Source organism: Meles meles, chromosome 16 (assembly GCF_922984935.1).
Source record: "Meles meles chromosome 16, mMelMel3.1 paternal haplotype, whole genome shotgun sequence".
Taxonomy (NCBI): domain Eukaryota; kingdom Metazoa; phylum Chordata; class Mammalia; order Carnivora; family Mustelidae; genus Meles; species Meles meles.
The window spans coordinates 20,975,999-21,003,118 of NC_060081.1; the positions used below are offsets into that span (position 1 = coordinate 20,975,999).

At 40.6% G+C, this 27,120-nt stretch overlaps 1 protein-coding gene across 9 annotated transcripts in view; it reads left to right on the forward strand.

Annotated features, from left to right (window-relative positions):
- AFF3 (AF4/FMR2 family member 3) overlaps positions 1–19,966 on the forward strand; it is a 568,940-nt gene extending 548,974 nt beyond the window's left edge. For all 9 annotated transcript variants that reach the window (XM_045981491.1, XM_045981489.1, XM_045981492.1 and 6 more), the window contains 7 exons: positions 1,257–1,320; positions 3,581–3,717; positions 8,492–8,563; positions 10,198–10,291; positions 12,871–12,920; positions 13,081–13,304; positions 15,719–19,966. In XM_045981491.1, coding sequence (XP_045837447.1) covers positions 1,257–1,320; positions 3,581–3,717; positions 8,492–8,563; positions 10,198–10,291; positions 12,871–12,920; positions 13,081–13,304; positions 15,719–15,840 — 763 coding nt within the window. In that variant the 3' untranslated portion in view covers positions 15,841–19,966. The remainder of the gene's footprint in view (positions 1–1,256; positions 1,321–3,580; positions 3,718–8,491; positions 8,564–10,197; positions 10,292–12,870; positions 12,921–13,080; positions 13,305–15,718) is intronic.
- Positions 19,967–27,120: the final 7,154 nt, after the last annotated feature.

Here is a 27,120-nt window from a genome sequence, read left to right on the forward strand (position 1 = left end):
AAGTTAAATATTCTCAGCACATTTCCACAATAATACAATGTTTTATGGGGAAGTAAAACCAAGGTCCTTTTCTCACCTCCATGATTTGCACTTGAAACTAAATGGTTTGTTTATTTGTTTAATTGATTAAAGCCATTAAGATGAGGATAAACTTTGGGGATTGTCATGGTGCACATGGCATTTCCAAGCATTTTTGATAATCCTCTTTGAGTAAAAGGATGCTCTGACCACCTAATATTGTGGTAAGGGAAAAGACCTATTAGAATCTGAAAGAAGAGAGTTCAGAATAAGCATGTAACAATAGGTGAGTCATTCTGTGATTAATATCACTATTTACATCTTACCTCTCATTTGGGGAGTCCTGGCTTATATTGGATATTCATGAATAGGTCAAGTTTATTGATTATATAAAGACCCATAATATAAAAAATTATATGCGGATCGTACCTAGAGTATGCAGATTTTTAAAAATCTATCAGACTAAGCATAAAAGGTACTGTCTGATGAGTAGCTTAGCATAACTTGGAGTCATTACACACACTCAGATCAGTCTCTGTATGAATTACCTTCATCTCCCAACAGAGTTAGTGCTGGCCAGGGTTATTGCTTTAATAATGCACATGTCTGCTGTTAATGTTTACCAGCTAGCTAATCAGAACTCTGGAGAATACATGCCATGTTTGCATTGTTACAAGGTAGACATCACTTTACAATTAACTTCATTACAACTGGAATATAATGATACAGTGTTACCTCTTTTCATTTTCCACGGGGAAACCCTAAAATAATTATAGATACATGCAACTGTATTTATGCATATAAATGACACGTACTTTCATAAGAATACGTAAACATACTCATCCATACATATCCATACAGTTATTATGAGGTATATTTATGATCTTTACATTAAAAAGGGATTGTTATATACAAATATCATGTAAAATAAGATTTTTTACTTGTTTTCTTAACCATGCAATAAGAAATCTGATTCACAAATTAGGCACTGGGGAACCATGTTAAAATCACTATAAATGTAAACTATCTGCATATATTGAGTGTGTTTTGAATAGCTAATTTAAGAGAAAAAGAATTGTGATATTTCACATATACACAGTAATTTGGGAACGCAAAAGTGCTTGATTCTATATTAAACAGACTTTGAAAATTGTGATTCAAGTTTGAGTAAAAGGGGAGAATATTTTCAAAAGATCTTGCACTTACACAGTAATGGCATTTACTATTCTCTCCTGCAGGCCACGCAGTGCAGATTATTTTATGCAAGAAGCTAAACGGATGAAGCATAAAGCAGATGCAATGGTAAGACCCTTTTCTCTCCAGATATGTTCTTCCAAATTATGTTTGTACTGCAGCTTCATCACCGGGGCCATATAGCTGGGGTAATTATAAAATCTATTACAAGGATGGCTGGGTCTGTTAAATGGAGAAATGTTTATATAATCAAGTGTTCATAACCCAATAAATTATGACTTCAACCAATAATGTCTGACTGGGAGAAAGTCCTGGATAAATGAATATTTCAATTTAGTTCTAAGGTTTGAATAGTAACTAGAGGCAATGGAGTCAGTGGGTGGTAGTATTTTGTTCCTTTAAAAAAAAAAAAAAATCTGGGTTTGCATTTTTCTTTCTTATTAGCCTGGCCAGCCCTTGGCTTGGTCCCAGGATCAAATCCCTTTTCAAAAAAACTCCTGTTCTGCCTGTGTATCTGCCAAAATTAATACTTCCTCTGAAACTGTATAACACAGAAACTATTATGCTGCACGTAAGACGCTAAAGTCACCATGACTTGATGTTTTAAACAAAACAAAACAAAACAAACTTAGATGATCTCCTGTTTTGGAAAGCTTGACTCTTCCAGGCAAGACATAGAAAACTTCTAGCTTTTTCTAAGAGCAATCACATGGTTGTTCCATCTTACGGTCTCCTCCAAAGAGACTCTTTCCTACCTAGTAATTCCAGTTCTGTTCCCCTCCAGCATTCCAAACTGGCATTAGGGTGCCAGAGATGAATAAGGCATTTCAAATGCCCTTCAGGGTATTATTCCAGTGTTGAAGATGCTGAAACCAGAAGCGTACCCCTCTCCCAGTGCTAGTGATGTTGCCAATCAAACATTTATTTGTATGAAGATCTCTGCCTAGGGACACGGGGGTGCAGGGGAGATAAGCAGAGTTATCAGAAAATAGACAAATGAAATGGAAGGTCCGGTTCTTCTCCTCACAACCCCACAGTGTGGTGGAGAGTTCTGGTCACCTGAAGAAGCTGATGTGTGGTCACTATTAGAGAAGAGCACCGAATGTTAAAGCAGAGTGGAATTTTCCTCCTGAATCACCCAAGGTTTACCAAGATCGTTCCTTCTGTGTCGTGTTACCAAATGTGACCTTGCCTATCAACATGCTGTTCCATACAGGCTGATGCCCTCCCAGCCTCTGAGCACACCTCACTCATCCCAGCGCAGGCTCCTGCAGCCACAGAGCCTCACACAGACACTCACAGCTACTCACACCTCCAGCTTCCTCACCAAACCCAGCCAAGTCATACCCATTCCTTCCTACTCTCATTTTTAGGTCTCCCCCCGAGCTGAACCCCTGACTTGCTCCCTTCCTACCATCTCTTTGCATTGGACTTTTGGTTTTGCATTTTCTCAGTTAATCACAGACTGCCTTGTACTTTGAACTATATTGTGGGTGCATGTTTTTTCTCTTCAGATGTGTTCTGGGTTCCTGGAAGGAGCTTTTGTGTATCAAGTGCACATGGCACAGAACTGGGTGCTGTGGAAAATACTTGTTGAATGAAATGACCTCCTTAGTCTGAAAGCACTGCCGAGAAATTTCTCTATGGCCCATTAGAGTTATAAGCTGTTTAAAGACTTGGTTTGCCACGGAGGGAGGGTTTTGCTCTCCATTGGTGTTTTCTACAGTATCCATTATGAATGAGAATTGCTTTTAGAGGCAAGACCTCGTATAATAGAGTATTTGTGTAATTCTGTTTGTGTTGATGAAAGAGTATGTGAAAACTGGGAAGATTATACAGTCCGAATTTAGAATACGTAATTACCACAGAGAGTAACAATATATGGAAGTAGGAACTTGATATGTAAGTTCAGATTTATGAGAACCAAAGAATATGATGCTGATTTTCAGATATCCTCACTGATGTGGGAGGAAATTAACATAAATTTGGACAACTTGAGGTAATCCCCCAAGTTTTTTTTGTTTAGCATAGCATGGAGGGACAAGGATGGAAGTTGCCCAGCAATTACGGGTTAGAAAGAGAGAAAGAGAAATTAGAGCAAGCATGTAGTTCTGACCAATTCTGATAGGCAGCTGTCGTATGGATTTGGGACAAATCTGTCTGTAACCATTCATTCACTTACCCTAAGCCAGTAGCAATTTGTGAAAATAACTGGAGAAGGAAGCGTCCTATTTCTTTCTTCTCTCGGCTCCTTTCACAGGATTTTGGAACTCAAAGTCGGGTTTCTCAAAGCATATAGACTATGTGACAATACTGTTTTAAAAAAATATATACTTAGGGAAGACACTCTATTAACTCTGTTGATCAGGTGGAAAAGTTTGGAAAGGCTTTGAACTATGCTGAAGCAGCTTTGTCATTTATTGAGTGTGGAAACGCAATGGAACAAGGCCCGATGGAATCCAAATCTCCTTATACAATGTATTCGGAAACAGTAGAGCTCATCAGGTAAGCACTGTGTCTTGTTGGGGAAGTGGAGAGGGTGAGGAATGTATGTCAGTACTCTGAATACAGAGAAAAGGATCCCAGCTTTCACCATCAGCTACCAAGAACTAAGGTTCATCCTCACAAAGAGGAATGTAGGATTTTGCAAGGCACTTTAACACACCCTGCTTCCTTTGCTTTCTTTGTGAGTGAGCAGGAGAGCTCTTCTAACCCTCGATTGCTACAGAAAGGAAGCTGAGTGCGAGTGAGATGTGACATGCCTACCTCACCCAGGTGGGAAGTGGCCGATTTTGAACTAATTTCACCTTTATACTGCGTTAAAAAAAAAAAATCTAATTCAGGTTAGTATAATGAAAATCCTAACTCCATCAGTAAATGATTCAGGAGTATTCAACAAGAGAAAAGATTCAGGGGTATTTTAGGAAAGGAAATCCCTCCAGTGATATGCTGTCTCAGAGGATACTGATGTTTTGGTCTTAGACCTGAATAGGAACACCATCCCTCACCTGGGCTGAGACATGTCATGTGACCAGAAGCAGGGTTTCTAACATGGGCACATCAAGGGATTGGATGGGAGACTCTTGTCTTCCATCATGGAGACCTAGAAATACACATCTTTAATGTGTTTTTAATGAACCCTTAAGGAAATCTCATCCATGAATCATACTGAGAACCTTGTCATACAGTTTATGTCTCTAATTAATTCAACTGCTTGGATAATATTTAATACCCACAGGTGAAACTATTCTTCTCCAAAACTAACTTTAAGAGACTTTTCTAATTCTGGAATTCTTTGCAACCTAAGATTAGGTATTTACTCTGTCAGTCCAGATGAAAGATTTCTAGCCATCTTAGGTCATAACCTTTTTGATCTGCATTGGTCCAAAGATGCAAGTTGGTATTGTATACCACTTTCCTTCAGTAAGTAGTTTCCAACCTTTGAAACTGTCATCTCTGTATCAGAGTACACGTCGTCTTCATAAAGTACCTCTTAATAATTTTTTTTAATTTTTTTAATGTTTTGAAAGTCAACACTGTTCAGTCATTTTTCTTCTTAAAATATTTCTACTACATCAGTGTATTGGTGATTTCCTCATTCCATTTTCTTAAATGGCATGGTGTTATTGTCAATGAAGGCAAGAAATCACCATAGTAAAATCCTTAAAATTACTCTAAGAGATGCTAGATTCTCCCACTGCTTCCTCAGAGTAAGGCACAGACTCATATCCGCAAGCACGTAAGAAAAGCGTGGCCCTGGATGGGCACAAAGAAGGAAGGTGTCCTAGACTGCAAGTATGCAAGTGCCTCAGCACAGGGAACTGCGAGGGGGTGTTCTGGTTTGTTTGTTGATATATCCCTAATCCCTAGAACGGTTCCTGCAATGTAGTATGTGCTCAGTAAATATCTGAATGAACAAATAAACAAGTCCGAGGGCCTGTGGTGAACTGGAGTGTGCATGGCCCCCTTTAAGGCATTCAAATTTTAAAAAACAAATAAATAAACAAATGCAAACAACAGTAAAAGCCTGATGTCCGCCAAATACACCTGGAGGTGTGATGTGCTGCACTTGCTGTGCACCAGGGTTAGGACTCTGGTGTGTTCACTGATGCAAGTGGCATTGCATGATGGAGAATATAATCTATCTTCTAGATAACTCAGACTGAATAGAATCCCTTAAACTACTTAGAAAACTAAGACAAAGAAATTTTTCTTATCTGAGTTGGAAAATAACACTAATTCACCACCTTAAATCTGCATGTTGCCCACCAGGCTTAGGACTCTTCTCCCTCACTGAGAATCACCGGGGGCTGGGAGGACTGGCAAGGGAGATCTCATCACAACTGTCCCGCTCAGGTTGCCCTCTTTGTCCCCAGAGGTGGAGAATTCCTTTCTCCCCAAGAAATACCAAGCACCACAAATCAAAATGGCACCACAAAGGCTCTGAAAATTAAATTGTAATTGGAATTACAGCCCAGAAGTAGGCCTGGACCTGCCTGCCAAACCTAAACAGGATGACTTCCTTTTAAAAGAAAAGATTTAGATAGGACCCAGGGTCTCCTAACATAAGAGCCAAATGTCCAAGTTACAATAGAAACTCACTCATCATACCAAGAAACAAGAAATGACAACTGAAATGAGAAAAGACAGCCATTTGACACCAACCACCAAGATGAACCAGACACTGGAATTATCTGACAGGGATTTTTTAAAGCAGCCATCATAAAAATGCTTCAACAAACAATGATAAATTCTCTTCAAAGAAACAAAAAAAAAGCTCAGCAAAGAATTATGTTATTTTTTAAAAAGAACTAAACATAAATTGCAGAAATGAAAAATATAGGAGAAACAAAAATCTCACTGGATGGGCTCAGTAATAGAGTGGAGATGTGTTGGTGTATAACCCTTTCAAGACCTTCCCGTGTGTAATCTGAATCCTCCTTCTGTACACTGGGAGTGGGGAGACACAGGGGGAAAGGGGAAGACCACTCCAGTTTTGTGGGTGGCAGGTTTAATAAGCAAAGAGAACTTACTTGGGTGGCCAGAAGATGAATGGATCCCTACACCGGTGCACCAGATCTTAAAGTTTATATAGAGGCCTTAAATGGGTTCAGCCAATACCCTGCGCAGATGTTCTCCACGCCATATCTCTATCTCAAGGTGTATCCTTGCAGCAGCCGCTGGGAGCAGAAAAGGCAAGTAGAACCCACATTTCAAGGACAAGGGAGGAGGTGAGGAGCCTCCAGTCACCTGGGTCCAGCTCACAGGGTCCAGGTCAACTGGCAGTCACAGCTTTTTGAAGACCTTTCTCAACAAAACAACAGAGGATAGAATTAGTGATCCTGAGAACAGCAAATAGAATTTACCCAACATGCACAACAAAAAGAAAAGAAACTGAAAGAAAAATGGATAGATCCTCAAGCACAGGGACAAAAGATCCAACGTGTGTATCATTGGAGTCTCAGGAGAGGAAGCAAGTGGGACTCAGAGAGTATTTGAAGAAGTAATGGCTGAAACTTGCCAAGTTTGGCAAAAGACATAAACCTACATGTATAAGAAGCTGAGAAAAAACCCAAGTAGGATAAGACCAAAAAATGCATGCCAAGACACATCATAACAATGTTTCTGAAAACTAAAAACAAAACCCCAAAAATCCTGAAGATAACAGGAGAGAAATGATACATAACCTGTAGGGGAGCACCAGTTCATATGACAGCAGACTTCTCATCTGAAACCACGGAGGAGAGAAGAGAGTGGCATGACATTTTTCAAGTGCTGACAGAAAAAAACCCTCAAACTGTGAATTTTAGACTCAATGAAACTTCATTATACAGGGATGAAGAGGAAATAAAAATATTCTCCGACTAAGAAAAACAAAATACGGGTTTTTAACCTATAAAGATGGGCTAAAGGAAGTTCCTCAAACCGAAAGGAGAGGACAAATGAAGGAATCTTGGAGCATCAGAAAGGAGGAAGAACAACAGAAGAACAGAGATAAGGATTCATGTGATAAGCTATCCTCCTCCTGAGTTTTACAAGTCCTATTCAGTGATGAAAACAAAAATTATACCACCAGCTGATATTCAAGATAACATTATCTAAAAGAGAGTAAAGTCAAGAGACCTAAAAGGAAATAAAGTCTCCACTCTTCACTCCAAGTGGAACATGTTAACACCAGTGCATTGCAGTAAGCCACATACGCATTTGTAAAAAACCAGAGCAACCACTAGGAAAACTGTGCACGGAGGGAGGTATATTCAGAGACCCTACAAATGTGCATGGTGGGGAGCTAGTATAACAGTAACATTTCTTAAGCATTTACAGTGACCTCTACCAATACTATCCTTACAACAATGCTATGTGATCAGCAGTATTAGTCTTATTTTATTGGTAGGGAAATTGAGGCTAAATTCAGATTTGAACCCAGGACTTTCTGACCATTCACCTACTGTCTCAGCTCTCTCAAAAAATCTGCAAGTAACTTGGTATATTATTGGGAGAATGGAATGACCATAGTCCCCTTGGTTTAGAGAAATACGAGGGATTAAGTAAAGTGCATAAATGCCACTAGTTGTGCACATAGGACACTTACGCAGCCATCAAAGTCAGAATTCCTGAATAATGAAAAAAGCGTAAATCTAAGCATTCATCTGAGTACAGGGAGTGAACGTTTTTCTGGATATTGGTTTAGAAGGGTTGAACTTCACTCCATCTTGTCAGCCACTCAGCCATAAGTCTAAATTAGTAAAAATGGATGTGTCACCTTGACACGTCTGGTATCACTCTCAACTGTCTGTAGCATTTGGACTTATATTATTGAGGAGCAGGAAGTGGCTAGATGGTCCTAAAAGTTCTTTTGTTCTAGTTGTCATAGTAGTGTCATGCTTAGGGGGAAATGGGCAGCATCAGCTAGCTTGTAAGAAAGAATTAACAGGTGGGGCACCTGGGTGGCTCAGTTGGTTGGGTGCCTGATTCTTGATTTTGGCTCAGGTCATGATCTCAGGGTCCCGAGATCAAGCCCCATGTCTGACTCCATGCTCAGCGGGGAATCTGCTTGAGATTCTCTCTCTCCTCTCCCTCTCCCCCCTCCCTCTAGAGAAGGAAGGAAAGAAGGGAGGGAGGGAGGAAGAGAGAAAGAGGAGAGAGAGAGAAAGAATTAACAGCAAGTGCTATGAAAAACTAAGTATTGGGCAAGAGAACTTCAATCATAAAAGATGTTTTATTATTAATGAGAAAGCTTTTTTAAAATTTCTTTTGTTTTTCTTTTTTTTCCCCCGAGGTATGCTATGAGACTAAAAACCCATTCAGGCCCCAATGCAACACCAGAGGACAAACAATTGGCTGCATTATGGTGAGTGCATGATATCAGCTTAAAATACCTTCCTCAGCCTTGTATATGTTCATTGGTAAATCAGGTGCTGAAAGGCATACTTTTTCTAGTGTCTTCTGACATGCAAAACCAAATGCAGTTCTAATGGTGACCAGGGAGAGTCCTCACCATTTCTTGTTGCTATACCATACATGATCTGAATTCACAGTGATTGAGAATCAACAGGTCCATTACACAAGAATAATTGTTACTCTGTGTGATTGTGTGAGTCTCTGTGTGTGTCTTTGTGCACACATGCATGTACCTGTGCGTGTGTGGGTATACACACCCAACTTTAAAATCAGGTAGGTCTGTGCTTTAATAATTTGAATGTGAATTGTGCCAAGTGTCATTTCCCTTGTGTTTAACACTTTAGACACAATCAAAATAATCCATTTGTCGATGTACATGTGGGATTAGTATGACTGAATCAAGATGATGGGCTGAAGTTCTCAACACATCAGTCTAAGGAACAAGTTCATTACACTGTAATAATAGAAGAATTTCTTTTAAACTGTTCCAGTATGTAATAGATCTTTTCTAATCTGCAATGATTACAATGGTACTGATTATGTGAGGATGATAGTTTTCCCCATTACATTTCCTTGGGACACCTCATCCCACTCTCCCAAATCACAGAACACCTACCTGTAGAAATCCGACATTCTTTGCTCTCTGGTGATTCACACTCTACTCTAGAACCTAATCTACAGGGCAGAGAATCAAGTCTCAAGGAAAGTAACAGCAACATACACAGAAGAGAATGTCCTCGGGTAGTTTTCCATCATCTGCAGTTTGATGTGCTCAGAAGAGACTAGAAAGTTGTATGTGGTATGTTGGCATTCCAGCATGTCAGCACCACATCTGAGTTAGCAAATAATTATGAGTGAAAAACTCCAAGGAAAAGAGGGTATGTCTCAGGAAAGGCTTTCTGCGTTCTTTTCAAAATTCCATACTAGGATTAACAAATTAATAATGATTATTAATACTTCACATTATATAAGATAGAATACTAATATGTAAATAATAAATATAAAACAATAAAATAAGAATAACTACTCTCAGCATTGAATTCTTTCTGCTTACAAGACATTTGTACCTGTTACTTTCTTTGACCTACTTCCAGTCCAGTAAAGTAGTTTAAAAGTGAAGGGAAGACAAACAGGTAAAGAGCTATTCTTTCAGCTAAGCTGACACTGCTGAGGTCCTGGGCACCAGGGGGCAGTCAGGAAGGAAGGTGGCTCTGGCCAGAGACTCACCTAGTCACAGTGAAAGCTGTGTGTGAGCACTCCCTCACTCCTCTCATGGAGAGAGACTGCCCTCTAGTGGCAGAAGAAGAAAATGGCCTGTCCCTTAGCCCCAAGAAAGCAGCAATAAAGTGAGGATCTAGTGGTAAATGTATTTATGGTGTAACTCCTTGGAATTTTGAATTAGGTCTTTTGAACACAAGGAAGGTCAGATACTTAGCAGACATAAACATGAGTATAATGATATTTCAGATACGTAATCGTGAAATAAATATGGGGTGCCTTCGAACAACAAGAGTTTCTGTTTAAGTCTTGTTGGCAGAGGACACACTCATCCTCCCAGCACCCATTTCTCTCTTTCCGCCACAGTTACCGCTGCCTGGCTCTCCTGTACTGGCGGATGTTTCGGCTCAAAAGGGACCACGCCGTGAAGTATTCAAAAGCACTTATCGACTATTTCAAGGTATTGTCTGACTAGTGGGCAGCATTGTTGCTTGTGCCCAGTGGTCTCCCGGTCAAGGACATTTTCATGGAGCCTAGTAGCATCCCTGGATTTGGGGGGCATACAGGACCCCTCTGATATCAATAGTAACTCCCTTTATGATATATTCACGGTGTTCAAGTCCCAGAGAATGACCTTGTCAGCTTGTCTAATTTATCCCCCTGTCTTGTGTCCAAGTGCTTTCACGGTCTCAAGAGAAAGAAGATCCAATTACCCACTCCAGTGTCCTAGGAAACTCCTCTTCGTAGCTAACAAATTCCTCATGTTCACTTACAGCTTCTTCCTCTCAAAAGTAACTACTTAGAACTTCCTTGTAGCTCCCTCCAGTAGCTCATTTAACTTTTAGTAAGGGTGTTGTTTTAAATGACAAGAAATGGCTCATTGGAACACAGAGGCACTAGAACAATGGCAGTGGGTAAATATAAGGGTAAAATCGGAAACCAGGCTTACTTCTACCTATCTCAAGAAATCGTTTTCACTGGGGGAATGAAAAAAAAGAAAATCTTGTCCGCTGTACTTGTGAAACGGACATGAAGTTATAATTCATTTGGGATTTCTCGGTCTCCTTGCTGTCCGTTTATCTTCAGAAACAAGAAATGTATACCACTTCCACCTCCAACAACCCTTTGTCAGATATACACCATCATTTAGCTCCTTTAATTTACTCCCTAACCTCCGCTTCTTAGAGATCACCTCTGTTGACCAGGCTGTGTTGGAGTTTCCACAGGCTGTGTCCAGCATGCCACTGGCTTCCTGGTCAAGCATGTAGAGTAACCAGGTGCTAACGCAAGGAGAGAACTGTTTTGACACACTGACCATTCTGTGTTTAATGACAAGAATAGACACAAAGCCTATTCCTTTACTTTGGGGGCCTAAGGCCAAGAGAGGTCGTTTCCAAAATGTCAGAATCTAAGAGCTAATACTGAAGAGCATTATTAGAGCTTAAAAAAAAAAAAATGCTTGAATAAAAAAGGAATCTGAACTCTACAAGCCACAGAGCTAACAACAGAACTTTTAAGGGATACAAAAATTCCTTAGCCCGTATGAATGCCATTCATGAATATGTACAGAATGGGCAAGGAATACAACTGAAACATCTGGGTTTCCCCTCAGAGGTAATTAGTAGTTATCCTTAATTAAAAGCCATTTAAATGGTACTTAATGTTCAGAGATTATGGGAGTGTCTGGGTGGTTCAGTCAGTTGAGCATCTAACTCTTGATTTCAACTCCGGTCATGATCTTAGGGTTGTGGTACTGGGTCCTGCCTCAGGCTCTGTGCTTGGCGTGGAGCCTATTAGACTTCTCTCTCTCCCTCTTTCCTTGCTCTTGAAAGAAAATGAGAGAGTGAGAGAGAGAGAGAGAGATTGGGAGAGGGTAGAAGGGAGGGAAGGAAGGAAGGGAGGGAGGGAATAAATCTTTAAAAAAAAAAAGTTCAGGGATTATGAAAGCTTCAGGTGGCAGTGATAATTTGTCCATAAAGACTGTGTTTTATCAATACTGAGCTGCCTCTGAAAAAAAAGACTTGGTTCTCATGTGTGTTTTTACAGTCACGGGGCTTCCTGGTAATAGAGGAGCCTGAAGGCAATTGCAGAATTGCCACGTGTTAGGCCATTTCTTACCATTTTGGTAACACCTCCACTAAAAACTAAAAATCACTCACCACTTCCTAGAGTCCTTTTTAACCAAAAGAAACATCTTGTCTCTGGGGAACCACGCTCAGGCTGTTTTAGAAAATTCACATCAGTATCAAAAAGACCATTCTTTTTTTTAGCAGTCCCTTAGACTTACATGCAAGAACGCATTATCAGGCTTTCAGAGGGGAAATCTGTCTGTGCATATAGCGACTTTCCTTGCCACAGGCAGAACTTCTCAATGCCTGATGCAGACAACCAGCTCATGGAACACAACATCCTAAATCAAAATATTCAGATTAATCAGTGTTTGAATACTTTGTTAAGGACATATATTTTAATCTTTCTTTTAGAAAAATTCAGTAGCAATTTCCTTTAAGAGAAATAATTTTAAGCTTCATAAGTCAAAACAATAGAATTTGGTGTCTCATATATTTTCAGGCATTAAATGTATGTCAGTGGTTTCTGTAGATGTGCCCTACATTTAAATATAAGGTGTTCTCAGTGGGTGTGGCAGGTGTGGGGAGGTACTCCTGCTGTTTTGTTCCTTTTCAGGAAAATTAAGCTAGTTGAAAAAATTTAGGCTGGTTTAGGATTCAACAGACCCTCAGGATTATTATTTAATTTGGTACATAGAATTTGGTGCATGAAAACCCAGGCTGTGAAGTAAATTCTCCATTTTAGCCCACCATGAAATCCAGCAGGCCATGCACCTGCCCCCCCACTAGCTTCCAGAAAAGAAACCAGTAGCCTAGTAATTTTAACTTCCCGGATTCAGTTTCTGTGAGTCTTCTATTTATCTGCAGTCTTTGCCATTATTTCTCTCAGCGGTCACCTAAGAACATGTTACTATCAGCTGTTTAAACTTAAACAGATGGACTCACTGTCAACGTTTTTATTTTCCTGCAGAATTCATCGAAAGCTGCCCAAGCCCCATCTCCGTGGGGGGCTAGTGGAAAGTAAGTGCATTTCTCCAAAATAAAGGTGATAAATGAGACACGGCATGGTGCTGGGCCATGTGCTGCTTTGCTTACAGTAGTGGGGGTGGGGAAGGGCTGTCCCACCTCACCCGGTAGCAACCTCCACACTCTTGTGTTTTTCTCCACTCTCCCCTTCCAGGAGCACTGGAACCCCATCCCCTATGTCTCCCAACCCCTCCCCGACCAGCTCCGTGGGATCTCAGGGGAGCCTCTCCAATGCCAACGCCCTGTCCCCTTCAACCATCGTCAGCATCCCACAGCGCATCCACCAGATGGCAGCCAATCACGTCAGCATCACCAACAGCATTCTCCACAGCTATGACTACTGGGAGATGGCAGACAACCTGGCCAAGGAGAACAGAGGTGTGTGCCTTCAGGGAGTGTGTATGTGTTTCCATCACATCTTGGGGAGCCAGCCTGATGCTGGACATCATCGAGCAAGTTTTCATCATTCACCCGAGAAGACGTGATAGGAGTTGTCAGTTACTGTATGAAACTTTGCCTGACCTCTCCCCCTCATTCACAGCCTCCTGTGCCTTGACCAACCTTAATGTTGACTGTGGGAGATTAGGGAAGGAGGTAGAGATAGTCACGATGCAGGTACATAGAAATGATGTAGACACCTGTACGGATACACACACGTGTGCACATGCACGTGATTTTCCCTTGAGATGGTGAGCTTGTTGAAGGTAGGGCCCAGCACTTCCACAGTACCTAGAACACAGCTGGGGAGCTGAAACATTGAATGAATGAACTGATTAATTAAAGAGGATGCGTGTTCCTAGCTACTTATGTGATAGGAACCTACCACTTACCACTGAAAAGGGAGTGTTTTCTAGGTAGCAATAAGCTCTATTTCTCTTTAAATGAGGTTTCTCTTTTCACAGATTATAAGACAACACATGTCTACTGTGGCTAACTTTGTAAAATGTGAAAAACTACAGAGAAATATGTTTTTTAATTATCAGTAATCTTATCCCCAAGAAATAATTACTCTTAACATTCTACTGTAGTTTCTTCTAGTCTTCTCCAAATACGCACAGTCTTACCAAAACAAGATTGCAGTCCATGTGCAGTCTTATATCTTGTCTGTTTCCACTTAACAAGGTATCAGGCGTTTTCCCATGTCACTCACTTCTTCAAAAACATCTTTGATGGCGGTTCTAGAAAACTGTCCTAATAGTGCTTATGTAGCCATAAAGTATCATGATTTCTCAAAACCATCCCCTTCTTGTTGGAAATTTATGTCACTTCCAATTTTTTATACTATTGCAAATCGTGTTATGATAAATATCTTCATATAAATCATTGTCCATATTCTGATTATTTTCATCAGAGGGAGAGTTTGGGTGTCAACAGGTATAGTAGATTCCTTTAAGATACATATTATTATATATCTTGACATATATTATAAACTTTCTCCCAAAAGATTATACCAATTTACTACTCTCCCTCCAGCAGCAGGTGAGAGTGCAAATCTGACCTCACTTTGAAGCCATGAAATATGAATTTTGTTCAGATGATAACATAAGCTTCTGAGAACAAGACCAGAATGTCCACATTGAGATGGGGAATTAATGGCACAGAGAAGCAGATGGGTCCTGAGTACAGGAATTTGGTAATAAAACCAGATAGTACATAACACGCATCCCAGAGGTGGTGCCCCATGAAAATCTAATGGGAATGCCAAGGGAGGTCAATGCCAGGGGACTGAGGCCACCAAGAAAGTCTTGTTAGAGGAACTGGCATGGGACAGGATTTTGAAAAACAAATAGCTGTGTGGCTGATTATGCCGTGGGGTGGGCATCACAGGTGAACAAAACAGAAGGGACAGGACAAAATTGACTTGGCCAGTTTGGAAGACCCTGAGCAGACTCCAGATGGCACTGCCGGCTGTCTACTGGATGTCTCCAACCAGAGGGCTCAGTGCTACATGTCCAGTGCAAAGTCGGCCTTGCTTCCCAGACCCACTCCTCCTCCCCTCTTCTGCTCCTGGATTCCTGCTTTGGCTATCCTCCCAGCCACCTGAGAGTCTTCTCTAACCTCTCCCTTGCCTTCTCCAGCAGGACTTCATTCAGCACCTCTGAAAAACTTCTCCCAGATACTTACCCTCAAGGTGTTGTTCGGTGATCCAGTTATGACAGCACGAGAGCCATACGAATTTGTCTGTATTAGCCACTACACGGGGATCTCTGGGAGATCTGGGAGCCTACACGTTATTCCCCGTGGTATACTCCCCTACCTCTACCCTCCTGTGCCTAGCTCAGTGCCTTGGCACCTAATAAATGTTTAATGAAAGGACAAACCTAGAGACTATCCCAGGACTAAAATGTGACTTCAGGAGGATTTTTCAGAACCCTTCTCTGATTTGCCTCCAGGGGCCTAGAGCTTCCTCCCTTCCACTCACTCCAGGGGTTCAGCACATGCTACAGTTGAGTCCAATATAAGGGGCAACAGAGCCACAACCCCCATCCAGGGTAGGAAGCATTCATGCACAAGGACAATGCAGTCTGAGGAAGTAAATTTTCTTTGCTCTTTGGCTCAGTAAATGTTATTCATTTAAATGAGAAATGGACAATAGAATCCTTTGGATATAGAATGAGTTCTCCACCTGTGGATTCTGTTCCACTGAATGCTCAAGTTGCATGATGGAATAGAGAATCCTTGATTTCTATAAAGACGAGGAAGGGAATTTTTTTTCTTAAGTCAGTTGGGTCTCCCAGGGTAGTACACTTACTAGCCTGTGTGTCACTCAAACGACTCTCTGTGTCCCCTAGAATTCTTCAACGACCTGGATTTGCTCATGGGGCCTGTCACTCTGCACAGCAGCATGGAACATCTGGTCCAGTACTCTCAGCAGGGCCTGCACTGGCTGCGGAACAGCACCCACCTCTCATAGGGACCTTGCCCATGAGCTGGATTGTGCTCTCGTCTCCACAGACGGCGCCATGTGTCTGGACACTGTGCTACTGAAGTCCCAGCCACAACATCTCCCAAACTGCGGTGAATATCTCCTCAGCATCGAACAATGTTCTTTTCCCAGGGCATGTGTGTTGGTACGTGTGTGTGGGCGTTGAAGAGTCTGCCTGTGTGTGTGTAAGATACACAGCTCTTGAGAACACGTTTTCTTTGTCTAGTGTCTGTAATCCCGAACTAGGCAAAGTGAGCAGAGGTTTCTGATTAGAGAATATACACTTACACACACACATGCACACAAAATCACACACACACTTTCTGTTTCAAAGCTGAACCATGACTTCTAGAACATTCAACCAAAATCTCATGGGTTAGTTAACCAGGTGCAAGACAGCACACCAAAAGCTTGACTGCCAGTTAAGATGAACCTAGTTCTTACATTGTTGATTACTTTCAGTATTAATATACTATTCCCCCAGTTAATTTTTAATTGTGTGTATTTATGGGTAATTGAATAATGAAAAGAAGTCAGTTATTTTTGTGCCTGACGTTTACTAGATTGCATGTGACCAAATACTTGCCTTTTGTCTACTCCCCACCCCTTCCATCCAACTTATTATCACCTAAAGGCATCATGAGCAAATGGATCAAATCCCACAGGCCTGCCCTGCCCTGTCCCTCAAAAGCATATGCACATGGTACTGGGATCTGGCAAAAAGTCAGTGTCTTTGAAAGCTACCCGACACTGAGACAGCTGTGCTCGGAGCTCAGTGGAGTTGCAAGCTTCTGCACGTGCCATGACAAGCCCGCCCAGCACATGTGCTGTTTCTTCCTGCCACTGTGACATGGTGGCCACAGAGCCACATGGCATTCATCAGCCGATATTTTTCAAGTCTTTTCTCTCTGCGATAGCTCTCTTACAAATGTTCTTGGCCAAATTAGGACACTTCCTAGAATGTCTCTTCACTAGGAGTCTGTATCAGCTGCTTCTCAGGCTGAGAACCATTCGCTATCCCAAGACTGATCCTCTCACTCTTCGGGCAGAGCGCAGTCCTTTAATGCATTTCAGTCTGGGGGCTGTGTTTCAGGCTTTGATTAACAAGCTGCTTACTGTGCAGGGTAAGTTATTTTTGCACAGACCGCTCATCTGTTTGGGGTAGCAGCGACCACAGCATCGTGCTTCCAACCCGAGTGTCTGGTATGTTTATGTGTTGCCCTTGATTCTTTTCTTTTCTTTTTTTTTAAATGAAGTTTACATTTTAGTTTTTTGATGTCTTGTTTACAGTTTCTGTCTGAAACTTTAATAGTCTCTTATCGTGCCCTAGAATTAGTCTTTTTGTTAAATATACTTGGATATAAAAAATACTGGTAAAAAGAAAAATTCCTGCAGAAGAGGATAGACCTTGCCATATCCTTAAAAACAAAAAAATGTCCTTGAAGCCTCTCACTTGACAGAATTGCACCAGGATGGTCTGAAAAAGACAGGTGCATGCCGTATGTGGAACACTCCGTTTTCCAAGGTGATGGTGGCACAAAACATTTATAATAGATAGTGATATATGCTCCCCCTGATGCTCTTACTGGTTTGGTTGTAATGGTCATATTTTCGTCACCTGACCTGTAGGTGGGAAATAAGACTGCTGTAATTCTAACACTGATTCAAAATGATTGAGCAACTTTGGTGATCTGAAATGAATCGAAAGTAAAGGGTTCGAAGGGATATGAAACCAGTGAAATATTTGTAAAATTTTTATTTGGCTTCAGCCCTGAAGCAGCTAGAAATATTACCAATATTTCTATTTTACATTTATCGAACTGAGGTGTTCCTCACATCCCTTTCACTAGTTGTTGGCAGAGTTCATGATCCCCTCCTATGTTGGAAATTTGAGTCTAATTTAGGAAATTTTGGGTTTTTTTGGTTTTTGGAGGACCAAGGCTTATTTCTACTTCCTCTTGCTGAATTCGGGTGAAAAGTTGAAACTCTCACGTAAAGGGATGATGAACCTCAGGGTCCGCATCATGTATCCCCGGGGTGCTTTCTGGCCCTGCCCATCCTTAAAGTCACAGGTCTTACAGGAACCCCATGAAGTGCTTACCCACAAAACCCCAGGGTAAACACACCAGTGGCCCCTGGCTGATTGTGCCAACAGCATTTTAAGCACTTCGGTGGCCCGTGTTTCCCAGCAAAACTTGGAACTGGTCATTTTGGGAATGGTCAGAACATGTAGGGTCCCTCCCTGTCTTTGATCTCATCAACAGACCGTGTGAGGACAGCAGTTTTTGTTCGCTTTGGCGTAGGTGATTTTGATAAGGAACCATCTTCTGATTGTTGTTTGTGAAAGTCATTCATAACTTGTTCCTTTTATTTAGCTTTGTTCAAAGTAGAAATACCTTTCTTCTGTTTTTGGATTATAAAACTAATACATGCTAGTTGTAAAGATTCAAACGAAGACAGCAATGTATAAAGTAGAAAGTAGTATATCCCATCCCCTGAAGACAACCACTGCTCACAGTTATTCATGTAGATTCTCCTAGAGATTCTCCCATTTAAACATATAATGTCTATTATCATTTTTTTCTATTTGAAGACACATTATTTCCTCAGAAGTTCAACACAAGTTCAGCTGACCTTACCCTTCCATGACCTGAGTGGATGCCTTCCTTTATCACAATATTAGAGTTACCTTTGAAAGAAAGTTACCCAAATACATTCCTGATCAAAATCTGGGATTTGTTACTACTCTCTACACAGATCAAACTTATGTGCAGGATTGTGCCTGGAAAGAAAGGCTTGGTTAAAACACGTATTTCTGGAAACATTCAAATTGCAAATGGAAACTCGGACCCACTATCTAAAGAAGAATGTACTGGAAAAATAATCTGAAGAGTTGACAAATTGTGTACTAGATTGAACACATGGAATGCAATGCAATGAGATTTTCTGCACTAAAACTTATCCTAGTATGTAAAACAATGATGTGTGTATTATATAACAGTGATATGTACATTTCTGACATCCCATACATAATATACACAGTTTGTATAAATGCATACATTTAAAAATATATATGTACAATACAGCTAACATAAAACTGTAGTATGCCTGAAGGATATTACTAGTGCCTAACATTGAGTATAAGTCACTGCGTGTTCACATCACCTTGGAAGTGCAGTAATTGTTACAAAATTAATCAGTGCAGCCAACATTATTTATGAATCACATCTTTGAAACTGTGCAGTAGTATATACATATATATTTTTAAATAACATTTTTCACAGTTTTCCAGAGTTGCTGTTGAAATCTGTATCACCAAAAAAAAAAAAAGCAAGATTTTTTTAATGATGTAGACACTCTTCAGACCCAGTAATCTGTGTGTGATTTCCTGTTTGTAGATACCCAAGAGACTTTAGCAGTCACCAGCCTTAATGCATGTACAGGATATTATTGTGACTTAATTTATCTGCAGTTTTTAATCCATGTGAAATTGGAATTTATAAACTGACCTGGATTAAATATGTCTGCCTTTCTAAGGTTGCAAATGTTACATTAAATGATTTATGTTGTAAATGAGAGAAACTGAGTTGTATGTTAAAAAAAAAAAAAAAAGTCCACCAATCTTTGTGAATATTTTTCGAGGAAACTGGATCAAAATATATTCAAATAAGTATTCGGGTCCCCGGTTCACAATCTCTTCAGAAACAACTTTGTTGTTTCATGAATTTTTTAAATGCAGCTCCCATAGATTATCATTACTAGGTCTGATATTTTCCAAGGGCGAGACAGAAGCATGTTTTTCTTCATTATAACTACAGCTTACTACTTGTCTTTCCCATTTCCCAGCATATATATGCACACACACATGTGCAGAAGGACACAACCCAGTGTCCCAGAAAACGCTGAATAGGAAGCTTGAGTTCACTGATGTTGTCCCACCAGAAATCCTGGGACATTGGGACACTGTTTTACTCAACATCTCTTAACGACACAAGTTAATTCCCTAAGTTATACGTGCCATGTTTTTTCAACTCAAACCAGCATGGTGGAATAATGCTTGCAAATATTTGGTTGAATCAATAAGAGCATTTTGAACTAACAAAGATGGAAATATTAGAACAGCAGCTTGCCATTCATTATCTGTCCCCGTGTGGGGGAGGGTTTTTTGTTAACCTTATTTTTACTCTTCTTTCACAACTTTTGCAGTCCATTCCCTCCCAAAGAAGCAGAAACAGCAACAAAAACAGATTAGCCTTAGATTCAAATGTCCTTGTCAGGCAGCAGGACCCTAGCTCAGGGCCACCATGGAGACCACCTCATCTCAGAGATGGCCAGGACAGGACACTGGCTGTGCTTGCTCCAGGGACCTTGATGCTCTTTTCAGAAGTGGTTTGGGCTAAGAAACGCTCAACAGTCTTCCAAGAACTGTCTTTCTCTTATACAGCTTGCCTGCCATTGAAGTCTGTTATATTCAGAATCCTATTTTTAAGAAGTAACACATTTTCAATGAAATTGGGGTCAACCGGAGTCTTGGAAGAAACTTTTTTAATAAAAGAAAGTAAAAGAAAGAAAAGTTAACAACAAAAACTGCATTTCCAACAATTTTTCCAAGCACAGTTTTCGATATCCCAGCTTCCTGGCAAACAGAACAAGAAATGTTCAGACGTGAGATTTGTGTTCTCTTTGTCCAAATTGAATTATTCTGTATATTATATATATATATATATATATATATATATATATATATATAATGTATATATCAGAAGGGTCAGCTTGTGTGGCATGAGGAAAATTACAAAACTCTGTTCTCAAACTAATTACATCTGACCACAGTTTTGGCTTTTATGATTTAATTGGCATTCTGAGGCACCAGGGGGTAATTTTGAGCTGGCTCCAAAGGGCACTTAGATTCACAGCTCTTATTCATAGTAATGGGAATCAGGGGATTAAATCCCTATGTGTTATTTTGAAACTCTGCCTCTTAGAGCCAGTTTTAAACACACTGATCTGAGGGATGAATTTGAAGTACTAATTGCAACTCGACACAAGGATCAGCATTTGTCTTTAAGCATCAGGAAGTAACAATGGGCCCTGAAGAACTGAATCAAGGACTTGCTTTCTACTTATTTCTGACATAGAAAAAGCCCATCAGAGAATATTTATATCCAAAGATGATGTAAAATAGTACCGGTGTGTAGGATTTTCAAACAGTGGTGTTTGGTGATAAAAATAATCACAATATTCTGCTTTCTGTGTTGTTCTTCAGCCCTTCCTCAGTTTTCCATAAGACGAAACTGACTATTCCCCCAGTGTTTATCATCTCTTGATTTCTAGATGTCCACATGAGCAAAGAGAACGTACTTAACACTGAGAAATGTGCAGTTGACTGGTTGACTGAACAGCTTTCTATCCACAGTAGCCAGAGGTATATGACTTCTTAAAGAACACTCTTTGAGTCTTCTCTGTTACCTTCATCTTCCAAAATGAGAGATCACAAAGCCTCAAGTATGGCCATGTAGTTGAGATGTCAAAAATTCTAAGCATGTAACATACTGATTTCGCGATAGATGCTTCCATAGCATTGCCAGCTCTCTCTGAGGCCTACCTGTGTGGTGAAATAACAACAGTAACTCTTTCCTTTGAGTAATCTGCAATCTGATTATTAATCCCCTGCAGTTCCCAGGACTGCCAACTCAACCCAAAATGTCCTTCTCTGTGAACTGGGTTGATTTTGTTGCTCCTTTGGGGGTTTTGCCCTTCTAAGTTCTATAAATCAGGTTTAGTATCTTGACTTTTTAGAAGAACAATTATTAGAGGCAGTCGGAGGTTTAAGGAAATAAGGACTCAGTATGAGAACTCGTGGATGTTGGGATGAGAAGTCAGGAAAATAACTGGGGTACCCAAACCTTCCTCTCCATTATCTGCTGCACATGATCCTTGAATAAAGCTCCTTTGCATACTTCAATTTCCTCTGTGTGAAATGTAACTCAGAATACCCATGACCTCAAATGTGAGGATCAACAGACTTGGGCAAGTGTTTTGAGATCCCCAGCTGTCACGCGCAGCAGGGGTAATGCATGGTTGTCAGAATGGAGACAACAGAACTCTACTGTACCTACAGGCACCAAGATACAAAGGAGTGATGTGTAGCATGGTACTCTGTCCCCCCTGACAAGGTTCTAGAGGACCAAGAGGATGGCAGTGGGGTAGCCACTGCCCCCTCCGTAAGATTGTTCAGCATTTATTGTTAACACTTTGAGTCCTCCTGCCTCTAGGCAGAGCTCTAAGACCCCTGATGGGATGAAGGGGGGTTGGGTCTGTCCTTGCCAGGAGCAGCAAGTCTGCCAGGTACCCCAGTTGTGGGTACAGCTCCATCCTCCCCTTTCTCCTCTAGTCTTGAACTTAAGAAATCAAGGATTGTCCAGATGGAAAGAGGAAGAAGGAACACTGGGCCCAGGCTTCCGGTGTGGGCCATCTTCCATGAGAAAGCAACTTGCCTTTTGAACACCATGCTTCAAAAATCTTTGTAGAGCCAAAGAACACAACACAGTCTCGTTTTCTTTGCTCTCGTGGCTTTTCTTTGAAGCTGAGCTCCAAGGAGTGGATCTTGTGCCTTTGATGGTATGTTTGTTTGTTTGGGGCCAGGAGGTGGAGGACAGCTGCTCTGGGACATTTGTCCCTGAGAAAGGAGATCTGTCATAAGGGACTTGGGTATGTCCTAAGCTTCAGGAAAGAAGAGATCTCTCTTGAGAGAATAGATTGATGTTTTCTCTAGCGAGTTAGGTTGCCTCAACGTGATCACATAATTGCAGGCTACACCTTAATCAGTGTACCAGGAGAGAGAAAAATCAATATAAGAACTTAGTGATTTTTGTGATGCCCACCTAGAAATTTGTACATGCCGGCCCCAGATATCAAAACAAAAACCGGAAGTCTGACCAATAATTGCATGTTTCATACCACTGAGGTCAAGACCCTATATGCTGAATTGAAGTTTTGAGCTTTTATCTAAAATTTATATTATTTAGACACAGCACTTCCTTGTGTCCCTAAATCAGTGCTTTGATGTGATCAAAATAATCATGAAATACTCATTCTAAAGAGTCCTTTCTTTTCATACTCACTGGAAAATCCCTAGCCTTTCTCCGGTACAAAAAGGTCTTGCAAGATCCATCCTCATTAAGGCCCAAATTGACACTAACACCCTTTCCACAAGAGCATAACACGTTGTCCAGTGTGAATTCCGAGCTTTTAGATAAAAAAAATTCTAGAATGGCAACATGGGTTGTATTAGCGTGAGGAGGTGCTGATACACTAGCTAGACTCTTGGATGTCCCATTTTCCCAGGCAGGATGTTCTGGAATAGACAACGTAAGCAACTACAACGTAAGCAATGCCTGCGGACTCCACAGCTCTGTGGGATCAAGTTGAAAGTCACTCCTGTGTAAGTTTCCCCAGGTCAGAGCAGGGATTTAAAATTCCACCATTGTATCCTGTGTCGTCTTGGATGTTTACGGACCTGGAAACTCTAATTCAGTATTCCTGCACAGTGTGTCACGTCAGACACCTTCTCAAATTCTGCATTTCGGGCTCAGGAAAGCTGTCAGCAACTTGGGAACCTGCTTACTCCCACAAGACTTTTCCACTGATCCAGTTTTAGCAGCCACGGAAACCCATTACAGGGCCTTCATCTCCTCTTCCAGGAATTGGTCTCACAATTGTTGCCAGGATTGAAGACGATTCTTCTTTTTTTTTTTTTTTTTTTAAGATTTTATTTATTTATTTGACAGAGACCACAAGTAGGCAGAGAGGCAGAGAGAGAGGGGGAAGTAGGCTCCCCGCTGAGCAGAGAGCCTGATGCGGGCCTCAATCCCAGGACCCTGAGATCATGACCTGAGCTGAAGGAAGAGGCTTAACTCACTGAGCCACCCAGGCACCCGGAGGATTGAAGAGGATTCTAAGTAGGACAATTCTGTTCAGTAATTTATGCTGTAAAAATGTACCCATTGTAGCATTGATTAAAGTGCTGTATTTATAAGGTCGAATACTATTTTCATTTGTGTCTAGTCATTCAATATTAAAATAGCTTAAGTTCATCTTTGTCATGTGACACTTCTTTGGGACTTCTTGTTAGGCCATCTGGACATGGTCATGGAGAAAGTCCAGAGTCTGTGTTGATGGCCACTATTTTAACTCGAGCAGTTGTAATGGTCTATTAAGCATCAACATTACCAACACTATTACTGATGAAACCATGTGCTCTTGTCTGTGTCTTTAAGTGTGTGATAAAAATCTTAACCCAAGCAATGACTAAAGAGCAGTGACTTAAGTTCACTTTAGTTCACTTCCTCCAGCTTTTCTTCTCAAAATTCTTTAACAGTTTTTCCAAGGAAATTCCAATGCATCCTCACAAGGGCCCCCAGATCTCTTACTCCTCTAGAGGGGTCTCTCCTCCCAGGTTGCTTCTAAGATGTCTGCATGCATGAAGCCTAAAGGACTTCATTTTGATGGTGGCTCATGTCTGCATAAGGAAGGGCAAATACTAAATCCCTTATCTCTCTCTAAGGAAGAAGTTTCTTTCACATAGCAGTGTTTATCATACTGCAAATAAACAAAACTCCACATTCAAATCATGAACAATTCAAGAATGAATTATTTTGGCAAGGCATTAGGAAGGCCTAGTTGTCGAGGGAGATCTTATATTTTGTCTGAATTTAAATTAACGTGTACAAAGATGATGGAATCAGTGACCACTATTTTATTGCTTGAAGATTTTGCTGTGTCTATCTAGAAATCACATAAAACTTGGGCAGAACACTGTCTGGAATGGAGAAGCATCTTACTATACTGTAACAGAATGAACCCTAAAGATTTTGAAGAATTAGCAGCTTTATATTTGGAGGTAAATAGTAACTTATCAGTGATGTCACTTTTTTAATGTCTTAATAAACCTTGAAATCAACATCACTCTGTCTCAAAAACATTCTCCTGTCTCTTCCTAGAACTTCTGAGTAAAATGTCCTTTCCCATATGTTACAGTATTTTGTTTTCAATGCAATCAGCTAGTCACAAACTTATCTTCTCCTCTACAAAAGCGTGGCCCTATCTGAACTACCAGACCAGAGCAGCGCATTTTTCCAGAAAGGAGCACCAATCCGAGAATGCTCTTGGCAGGTAATGTTAAGTGTCACCTTAGAGTGAAAAACAAAACGACCTACAGGAAAGCCTGGAATATTCTTGCTAAGAGAGGTTTTGATTTTTGTGTGTTTGGTTTTTTTACATGCCAAGCTTTGTTTACTATAAAGCAATGCCTAAGTGTAAGCTGTTATGTTGTGACATAGTTCGAACACAGCAGACCAACAAAAATGTTCCATGCTGAGTTTGGACTCAGCCATTTGTAGTTCACTGTATTTCTTTTTCCGCTTTCTTTTTTTAAAATTTATCTTCAATCAAACATGTAATATGAGAATACAGTCTTTAAAAAATAAAAACATTTGGGGGGGTGCCTGGGTGGCTCAGTAGGTTAAGGGTCTGCCTTCAGCTGAGGTCATGATCTCAGGGTCCTGGGATCGAGCCCCACATTGAGCCCTTCATTGGGCTTCCTGCTCATTGAGGAGTCTGCTTGTCCCTCTCCCTCTGCATCCGCCCCACTTGTGTGCACCCATGTGTGTGCTCTCTCTCTCAAATAAATAGAATTAAAATTTAAAAGTGTGTGATGCAAATAGACAAGGATTGCTTAACAGCAATTCCTCCTTTAAAATGTCAAGTGTGTTGGTTTTTAGCATGTTCACAGGCTGGGCAAACATCACCCTTATCTAATCATAAAACATTTTCACTACCCCCAACAGAAAGAAATCCCATACTTAACAGTCACTCCCCATACCCACTTCCTCCAGCCCCTGGTCGTCTCTATGGATTTGCCTAGTCTGGACACTTTATATAAATGAAATCATAAAACGGTGGCCTTTTTTTGTTGGACTTCTTTCACTTCACATATTGTTTTCAAGGTTTGTCCCTATCGTAGCGTGTGTCAGCCCTGCATTCTTTTTTATGGTTAACAAGATTCCACTGTATGGACATACCACATCTTATCTGTTCATTAGTAATAGGTGTTGGTTGTTCTCACTTTCTGGCTATTAGGAATAATGATGCTATGAATCAGTCATAGCACAAGTTTTATGTGATTAAATGTTTCCAATTCTCTTGGGTATATACCTTGTTGAGGAATTGCTGGGTCATAGGGTAACTCTCATGTTTCATTTTTTTGGGGAGTGACTGCTGATAAGTGCAGGATTTCTTTTTTGGGTAATGAAAATGTTCTGGAATTAGCTAGTGGTTATGGTTGCACAACATTGCAAATATACTGAAATCCACTGAATTATACACTTTAAAAGGATGAATTTTATGGTATGTGAATTACATCTCAATTTCAAAAGTCATTGGTATTTATTTAGACTTACCATGAAGGCTTCCCAGTTGTTTTGTTGCTTCTTGCATCCTACTTCTTTCAAATCAGATCTGAGTTGTAAAATTTTTGAATCTTTGCACATCTGAAAGCATCTCACTTTGTGCCCGCACACTTGTGTCCTAGTTTCACCGACCATGGAATGCTAATTCAAAAGGATTTTGCTTGGAAGTTTGAAGATACTGTTCTAGTTTCTTCCTGCATCTCATGTTATCTCATGTCAGGGGAGAGAGACTCCCCTGTCCCCATCCCACTATTCCCAGAAAGTGTTCAGGGTTTTCCCTTTACCCTCCATGTCTGAAAAGTCACCATGACATTGCTTGATAAGAGTCTTTCATTTTATTTGTTCTTGATTCTACTCATCAATCCATGAGTCTCCCACCGACCTTACCCTAGCACACTATCTTCTAATACTGCTGAGTGTATTCCGTCCTTAATGCCCTGGGCAATGCATGTTGGGAACTTCTGGGTTCATCTTCTGATTCTCTTGACCGTTTTTTATGTTTTTCTGTCCTCCTTGTCCATTTTTGCTATTCCAAGAGAATTCCTTGGCTCAGCCTTTCAACTTATTCTCTTGTCAGCTTCCCTGCTTCTGCCCACTTACCAAGGATTTTACTTCGATCGTCAAATTTTTCATTTCCAACATCTCTAAAGCATTCCTTTTTATGGGTGCAATATCCTTTTATTTCCCTCTGAGGATTCTAATTATATATGTGTCATTTTCTTGTTCTCTTTGCTCTGTTAACTCTGCTTCTTTGGATGTAAACTTTTCCACTTGTTGGGGTTGGTACCTCTCTCTTACG